The 9,135-nt window shown below is 39.5% G+C and overlaps 1 protein-coding gene across 1 annotated transcript; it reads right to left on the reverse strand.

Moving 5' to 3' along the window:
* Positions 1-268: 268 nt before the first annotated feature.
* On the reverse strand, positions 269-7,517 carry fam161a (FAM161 centrosomal protein A). Its single transcript, XM_079617367.1, has 7 exons — positions 7,255-7,517; positions 6,023-6,285; positions 3,996-5,243; positions 3,110-3,277; positions 2,420-2,519; positions 1,806-1,963; positions 269-1,402 (listed from the first exon to the last, which is right to left on the reverse strand). The coding sequence occupies exons 1-7, from the start codon at positions 7,384-7,386 to the stop codon at positions 1,072-1,074; spliced, it is 2,400 nt and encodes a 799-aa protein (XP_079473493.1). The 5' UTR covers positions 7,387-7,517; the 3' UTR covers positions 269-1,071.
* Between the last annotated feature and the right edge of the window lie 1,618 nt (positions 7,518-9,135).

Below are 9,135 nucleotides of genomic sequence, written 5' to 3' on the forward strand. Positions count from 1 at the left end.
GTGATTGGCTAGAATCGCTGTCCGTCAGGATTGACCCCTCCCAGCGCGTATTTTGCCCTTGGTCTCATGTATGAGGCGGGTTTTGCATCACAGCGTGAGCGTGAGGTGGGCTGGACCGCGTGGAGCATGGAAAATTACTGAGATGTTGCCCGTGATCTACAAACGGTAACTGACCATGCTGTGCGGTTTTAGGCTGTGGCTCATGTTTGAAATGCTCTATATGCTCGTGTTTATAGTTAAGAAGTCAAAAAACAATCAAATAAATATGAAAATTGTAATAATAAAGTTTATTTTCACATATTAAGTTTCATTTTCGCCCATTAATAGTCACACACATACAAACACAGTCATTTAATGTGTAACATATTCGATAATTTAGTGTTTTGGGCCCTTTGTTAAATATATCTGACTAGGGGATAGACATATTTCCACATGTATGCTACATTCATAACTGCTTATTGAGCGAATGTCATGTAAACATGTCACATTCTGCCCCATATAAACAATAAGAAATTATACATTTATCAAAATAATCATGGCCATTGCATGATTGTTTTCAAGATAATTCAGCAAATTCCCATTACTATAATGCATCTATTATATTTTTGAGGGTTTTTCTTTTGTTTTTTGCAAAATCTCTTTGTTGTCAATGGTGATCCTCAGTAGGCTACTATTGTTTTTGTTTTGTTACAATTGCAATATGTTTTTTATTATTATTTATTGTACTTAAATACTCCCATGATGTATAAGTAGGCTACCTAAAAAAAATATATATATAGTTTAATTCATACATTTTTATTTGACATATTATTCTTATTTTAATTTTTAATTTTAATTATTATTTTAAGGTTAAATGTGATCTGGACGTGTTCTTAACAAGGTTTTTAAGATTCAATCTATTATACATGTATCCAACAACAATTTACTATGGAGGTTTGCTCAGTTCAAAAACACATCAAATAGCCAGAAGCAAATGACATATCTTAGGAAAATACCCGTCTTCTCCACTAGGGTCATTTCTGTTTCTCATCACTTTTCTGATCTTTTCATTTCTCTTAGTGAATTAATTAACTAATTAACACTACCTGTTCTGCTCCTGTTGCTATGCTGACTGCTATTACTTTCGCTACCCTTTCTGCTCTGGCTGTGCTTACTGATGTTGTCATCGTCCTTATGACGGTCATCCTCATCATCAAAATCCAACTCGTCTCCATGTGAGTGTCTTTCATCATTGCCCTTTTCCTCATCACTGTCATGACACACATTGAGCTTCTCGTCCTCATCTCTGTCCATGTGTCCTGCCTCCATGTCGTGGTCGTACTCCTCATAATCATCTGGATAATCATCGAGAGGAGAATCCCGCGAGTTTGCAAGGTCCTCATGATCTTCGTGTCTGATTTTACTATGGAAAAATGAATGAAAACAATTCAGAGACTCTGAGAAAGATAATAATTCCTTTAAATATGCTCTTAAAATGTATGACAGAATAGGCTTTATGTCGGACATCAATGAGCGAACAGGAAAACAGGCCTCATTGCATCCGCTTGTGGGAGAAAGTGTTAACGGCAGTATGAACTGATGGTGATATCTATGGACATATAATCAGTCTGCATATGTGATGGACATCGGTTATGCTCATCTTTGCTCGCTCCTTATATCTTGAGGAAAACAGCTCTATGTATAACAAAGCACTTACAACAAAAACTGGAAGTGATGCAAACGGTTTTACACAATACGGAAGTTTATTGCACATTCCTGTATGTGTCACACCTTATTCCTGTGTGTGAGTGTCACACCTGTCGTACCTGTATGTGGGTGGAGTCAGGCTGCCAGAGTGGGCGGGGCTTGGAGTCTGTCTGTGTGTCGAGGCTTGAGGAGCTTTACTGCTGATGAAGGACTCACTCAGACCACATCCATGCAAAGTGGCAGAATACAGCTTTTCTGCTGCTCTCTTAGCATTCATCTGAGAGAGAGAGCTTTACATGATCATTTTCATCAACATAATTTGTAGATATCTTTGAGATGCTCGTCCTCTCACTTAATATTCAACAATATTATTGATCTGACTGAGCTGAGCTGGACGATGTCATCATTTTTTTTGCAGAACTGCTTTATAGATGAAATGAACTAATTTAATGTTTGATGATCTTTACAACGGAATCAACAATGCATCCTTTTCCAGTTTATCACTGTAAAGCTGCTTTGAAACAATCTGTATTGTATAAAGCGCTATATAAATAAAAGGTGACTTGACTTATAGAGTTGCACAAAACATTTTTTAAAAAAAAATCATAGTAATTTTTTTTTCAAATGTACATTTTTTCTATTATTTTTTTTATAATCAAATGAAAAAATCTGCACAAAAAAATCCAAAAAGAAAACTTTTTCTTAGTCATTTTTTTTAATAAACAGCTCTCACCTGAGCAACCTGCTCCAGTAGCAGAGGTCTTCCCTTCACTCTTTCCTGGATTCCTCTCATCTCTTGCTGGAACTCTCTCTGTCTCTGGAGATCTTGTTTCCTGTTCCCCATGTGCACATGTACAGTATATAAGCATTTATATGAATAAATGCACATTTCTGAAAAGTGATTAGTCTAGGTCTTAAACCCCACCCTCTCCATGTAATTCAATAGGAGACCAACTAAAGGAAATCCAATTACATTTCAAATATTTTTTCCCCAAAGATTCTGGAAAGTACTTTTTTCCAAAGGTTTCTGTCAATTTAGGTAGTTTTCATCATGCAGACGTTTGTTCAAGTGGTCAATCAGTATGGGTATATAAATGCATAATTCTGAGCAAAATCTGGTTGCACTTTATTTTACAGTACATGCACTTTCATGTACTTACCTAAGAAAGTACTTGGTAATAATATAAGGTAGCTACATGGGTTAGGTTTACGGGTAGTACCTAGTTAATTGCAATATTATACCCAGGGCCAGTACTATACCCAGTTATTGCAATTATTATAATAAGTACACAGTATGTACACAGGGAACAGGACTGTAAAATAAAGTGCTACCATTTAAATGAATCATTTTTGATACAATGCACTTATTGTGTACAGACATACACTGAAATAAATACCTGAATGTAATGACAGCGGCGTTTACCTGAACTCTTTGAGTTTGGACGGGCAGGTCTGAGCCAGGGCCACGTGCGGGTCGTTTGCCTGGGCTCGCTTTGTGATCACTTTTTGCAGTCTCTTCTCTCTTAGTTTTTGCTTCTCCTTCCATTTCTCCTCTTCGTCTTCGGTCTGCTTTCTTTGCTCGAGAACTTTTCTACTCGTGGGAGTAAAGAGCTGTCAGACTCAGAACTGAACTTTTGAAGGAGGGACTCCACTTATGGGATGACGGCGCTACGGTAAGGGACAGGGTTTGGGATAAATGCTGCCTTCAAGTCACGTCACAATGACTGTATTTTTTAACATGCACACACATCTGTGCCACCATAATGTAACACTTTATAGTGGGAAACTCTTTGAGTGCCAAACAAGTTGGAGATGTCAATTAATTGGACATTGTAAATAGTCAATTTACTCATTAGTTCTGTACTATTGATGAAGAATTGCACTAAAGCTGGCTAGAAAGTACATATTTACCTGGATTATGAATTGATGAGCTTGCATGACAAAACTACACATTCTCTCATTCCCTCTTCATTTTGGCTAAATGCAGAAAAGCATGTTACTCTTATTAATATATTTTTTTGCCATATGGCAGCAATAGAGTCCAAAAGTGGCCATCCACTTTTTCAGCAGCTTTGGACCAAAATCAATCCTATTGAACCTCCCAGGAGGACTTGAAAGCAGCGGGAGGATTCAGGGGCATCTACATCTCAGTAAAGTCTTTCACTGTTCATTGGGTTATTAACTGGAGACACACTGGCCGGGAAAGTCAAATTCCAGCTTTGGAATTCCCAAAAGCCGAAGACACGGGATTTCACTTGGAAAGCTCTAGCGGGATTGGGGTTTAAAGCAGGGTTGGGCATCACAGTTACCTCACAGCTTCTTGCCGTTTCTTGGCTGCATCCGTGATCTTAGCGGTCAAGCACTCCTGGCTTCCGGACAGCGAGGAGCAACGGGATGAGGAAGGCGAGAGGGCGCGTGGGCTCACAAACGGCCAGCGTGACAGTTTCGGGCCCTGTATCTCTGCTTCGATTTCTGCCACGATGCGTTCTTTGTGCGAGGAGATGTCCGCCGTGCGCAGCTGGAAGGGTTCGCATGCCGTCACGGGCCGCACTTCTCTGCTCTTCTCCAGCTGCTTACGAAACCTCCTGTAGCTGGCGTCAAAGTCTGGAACTTCAGTGTTGATTTTGGGTTGGTGGGCCGGCTCGTCGTCCTGGACGGCTTTGGGCGTCTGTTTCTCGCTGAGATGCCGTGCTAGCATGCTAGGAGGCATGGATGCGTTGTGCAGAAGTTCTCTCGCCCGCATCTGCATCTTTATCGCCCTGTAGAGCTCCTCCTCTTTCTGCTGCTTACCCGACGCTGCTTCCCTCACCGCCCGCGGGACGGGTTTAGCCTTAAACGGGCACTTTTTCCTCTCCTCTTCCTCTTTGACGTGCTTGAGCGTTTGCTCGCGGAGCCTGGCCTCCTTCTGCTCCTTCTTCAGGCGCTCGCGCTCCAGGAAGCTGAAGGGTCTCTGCGAGGTGTGTAGACGTTTCTGCTCCGTGTCCCGATGGAGGCGCCGGCGCTCCTCGTCGCGCTCCTGCTGTTCCTCGTAGAGCGCGAGACGCACGTGCGCCGGCACCGGACTGGCACGAAATTTCCTCTGGCACTCGGTTAGCTCGTCTAACTGGCGACGGAGATCCTCGTTCTCTCGTTCGATCTCAGAGCGGGATTTTACGCCCTTCTTGCGCAGTTCCAACTCACGGAGGGTCATCTGGAAAGGCTTGGGAACCGTGACTCTCGGATGCGAATAATCGTCTGCGTTTTGCTTGCGCTTGTGTTGCCGTTGACCTCTAATCCGTCTTTTGGGTTTGCAGTCAGTCTGGCAGTCAGTAGGCAAGCTCTGCAGGGATGATGAAAACGGCTGCCATTGAGGCGGAGAAAGATTGTTGACACTGAAGTCATGCCACATGTTCTTAATGTGCTCTCTGGGCGAGACATGAAGGCTTTTCTCTGTGTTGCCGTCTCTTTGGCCGTTTTCATCAATGGACTCTTCATCAGAAAGGTCAGAGGAGTCTGAAGTCCTCCGCAGCTCTAGAGCAGACTGGGCTTTTTTCAGACCACCGGTTATATCTGGGGAGCTGTATAAAAAAAAATGTGAATCATTTTCTCATGTTATTAATAAGCTGAAGCATTCTGTGTGATAATAATCGTTCTGCGTTATACACTACTGTTCAAAAGTTTGGGGTCCGTAAGATATTCTTTTAAAAGAAAGCAATACTTTTATTCAGCAAGGAATTGGATGCATTAAATTGATCAATAATGACAGTAAAGACATTTATAATGTTAGAAAATATTTCTATTTCACATAAATGCTGTTCTTTTGACCTTTCTATTCATCAAAGAAAAAAATGTATCACCGTTTCCACATAAATGTGAAGCAGCACAACAATTTTCAACATTGATTTGATAATAATCAGAAATGTTTCTTAGGCATCAAATCATCATATTAGAGTGATTTCTGGAGGATCATGTGACACTGAAGACTGGAGTAATGATGCTGAAAATTCAGCTTTGATCACAGGAATAAATTACATTTTAAAATGCACTGCACGGCCACACAAAAAAAGTCGCTGTTTGGATTTAAATAGGCAAATGCTTAAGAGTCTATGACTGGATCGGAGCGGGCGGTGTACTGTATATTACAATAGAAAATTTATATTTTAAAGTGTAATAATATTTTACAATATTACTATTTTTTATCAATCTTGGTGAGCAGAAGAGAGTTCTAAAAAAAATCTTCGACCCCAAACTTTTGTAGGGTAGTTTCTGTACCCAGAATCACTTCAGTTTGTAAAAGCCATCAACTACAAATGCATTTATGAAAAAAAAAAAGACAAGAAAAGATGTATAAACTCACAGATTGATCCGATCAGTGTTGTCCGCATCGCTCACCCCTTTGAGGTCCAGTTTCTTGCGATACATGTGTTCGAGTTCGGCCATGGTCTGGAGATGAGCCGTCTTCAGCTGCTCTAGTTTGCGGTAGTACTCCTGGTTTGAGAAGTAGAACTCCCTGAGGTCGATGTGATCGCCCGTTACACGGTAGTCTTTGATCAGCAGAGTATTGCTGTCTTTAGCAGGAGGATCATCAGCCAACAGCTCCGATCCAGAGTCATACTCCGTCTATTAAGAGACACACACAATGACAACAGGCTGATTTGCTTACATACTACTACTTCACACTGAAGTCCATATAGCTGGTTACGAATAAATGTAAATGCATACCTATTGCATTGATATTTTGGGCAAAAAATACTTTTTGGTAGGCCTACTATATGCCTATAGAGTTAATGTAAGAGCATATCTCGCCAATTCTTTAAGATTTTGATCATCCTTTGACTGACAAACAAAAGTTTATGCTTTGAAATCAAGGAGTGTAGGTTGAGATTCAAGTGTCTTCATACGTCAGACTCTTTTTCATGAAATGCTTGTCTGGAAAACAGTAGTGTGCGCCGTGCGGTCAGTGTGTGTGTGTGTGTGTAAGCTGTTAATCTGCAGGTCTGTCGTCTTTAGGGACAGATGGCAGATTGTTCTTCATTCATACATTATATTGTCTCACGGCTCTTCACCATATTTGAGAAGAAACCTACAGCATACACGTGTAAGCTAAATTAGGACATGTATGTACTGTAGGCTTTATTGCAAAATAAAAATTATAAAAAAACGTTTACTTGTGAATAATTGTAACCTTTGATGTTTATTTATTTAGCATACATATACAAGTAAACAATCTTAACAACCACATCAGTCAATTGATTTTTCCTACTGATGTCCTTACTTACAAAATTAGCACAGCATGCTTATTGAACCTCAATATACAACTAAAGAAGGTTAATCTTTCTTCTTCATCATCATTAGTGAGATGTTTAACCACCCCTAGCCTGTTACACAACTATTACTTTCAACATTGTTTAAATCATGTTTAAGCCCAAACGATGGATATTGCCAGGAAGACATTGACTAAAAACATATGAATTAGCGTGTTTCGCTTTGCTTTGGTTATATTGGCCAATTTTGACCCAATATATAATTAAAAGGACTTTCTTTAATACTTTAGTCAATAATAAATGCAGTTGAATATGTTTTAGTCACCTCTTTCTCATAGTGCCTGTTGTCCAGTGCTCGCTCCCTCTCATACTGAGCTAACGGGACTTTAGTGTGCGGGTCCACCGGCGTCTTCAGACAGGAGGTCACCAGGACATTAGTTCGGTGGGACTTCTCCATATCTGTCTCTCTTCCTTCCCAGACTGGTAGATTTAATAATATAATTTAACAAGTAAAGACTGTCTGCTTCTCTGACTGTAACAGGTGCGCGTCTCCTTGACGACCGCGTGGCGTCGGGAAGCCGCAGTGACGTCGCTGAGCCACGGGAGCGCGCATCTATAAAAGCCGTTTTTATTTCTGAGGCTTCAAAATAGAGCACGGATGTTTTAATTATATGTATTTACATGTATCTAAAAAGACAGATGGTATTTTACATTACTAGTGTACAAATTAATTTCCAGTTAATTTTTAAGCAATATAAGCAAAATATAAATAATACATTTTAATATAATTGTTATGGCCTGTTCCAGCTCCTGACTCTAATGACTGTTATGTTTCACCAATCATTTTTACATATTCGGGTCTTTATCGACCTGGATCTATATATAACGGTTATATACCTGTCGCGATCATATAATCCGCGATTACTCTCCTGATATTAGAGTAACAATTACAGAAGAATATAATAAAGCATATTTTGTTACCTTTTGGTGCTCGGAATGGTTCAGTTTGAGCAGATGTTTATACCATCACTGTCCTTGTCAGAGCTAATTTCCTCAATACATTCAGCATCTGGCTCATAATCACGATCTCAAACTAAACATATCCTCAAAACTATCATTTTCAACATCTCCAAAATCAATATTTTGATCGCCGACAGCTTCTTCACCAGATCCATCAAGTGACGGTAACTCCAATATTTGATCGTTTAGTACTTTCTCTGCAATAAATCACTGAGCCATTTCAAGTTTGGCTGATGATTCAAAAAAAAAAAAAAAAAAAGTATTCTTTTGTTTTCTGCCTGCGATGATTATGAGTGAAACGTCACTTCATCGTTGTGTATCAGACAGCGCCACCCTGAAGAATAAAGGTGAATTGCACATATTCAGTCATCAAAGATTCAATTATTGTTGTGTAGAAACAATTTAACTCACGCCGTTACACACCTCAGGTTGTTAGTGACCCAATACAATTACAATACAATTACAAAAACTTAGTGGGAAAATGCATTCTTTTGATTTTTTTCTTATTATACTGTAGGTTGAAAAAAAAAAACATTTGACGAGGAGGGTCACCAAAGACCCGATGTATGCGTTTAAGTGAAGCAAAACCATAATGTCAAATGTTGACAATGTTAGTTGTAAAAAAACAATACCATTTTTATTAATACAATTTGTGTAATAATAACCAAAAAGTGTAATTAGCCATGCCCACAAATGTTAGCATGCAATATTATGGCATGATTTCATCCAATAGAATGGAACATTGCATAAAATTGACACCAAGGTAATTACACCATTAACAGAATAATATTGAATTTTTAATCAATTTTAACACAATTTGGATAATTGCAGCAGGTGCATTCGACAACACGGATGCCATAAGTTGTTGTTTTTCTTTTTAGTTGATGGGAAATACAAGTTTATCACTCAATTTAATTTAGGTGACCCAGTGTCCCATTCTTGTTTTGTGTGTGTGTGTGTGTGTGTGCTACAATACTGGGTTTTATCTCGGAAGGTTGTTGATTAGAAATAAGGATGTTGATCTCAGACTTCCCAGCCTCACAGCAGAGCCCTGTCTCTGATCACATAAGCAGATTAGCTAATAAGATTAAACTTCCTGACATGCAGTAATGCACTGGCTACGACAACCAACCACCATGTAAATAAATTATTATATGCACCACATATCAAAGACAACAAAAACCAG

Source organism: Phoxinus phoxinus (genome assembly GCF_949152265.1).
Source record: "Phoxinus phoxinus genome assembly, chromosome: 6".
Lineage (NCBI taxonomy): Eukaryota > Metazoa > Chordata > Actinopteri > Cypriniformes > Leuciscidae > Phoxinus > Phoxinus phoxinus.

Bases quoted from the DNA above. Each gene is read 5' to 3' on its own strand.
- fam161a (XM_079617367.1), bottom strand. From the start codon at position 7,386: ATGGAGAAGTCCCACCGAACTAATGTCCTGGTGACCTCCTGTCTGAAG. The intron at 2,520-3,109 runs GTAAACGCCGCT...CATGGGGAACAG, and splicing joins TCCAAACTCAAAGAGTTCAG to GAAACAAGATCTCCAGAGAC. The intron at 1,964-2,419 runs GTGAGAGCTGTT...TCTCTCTCTCAG, and splicing joins TACTGGAGCAGGTTGCTCAG to ATGAATGCTAAGAGAGCAGC.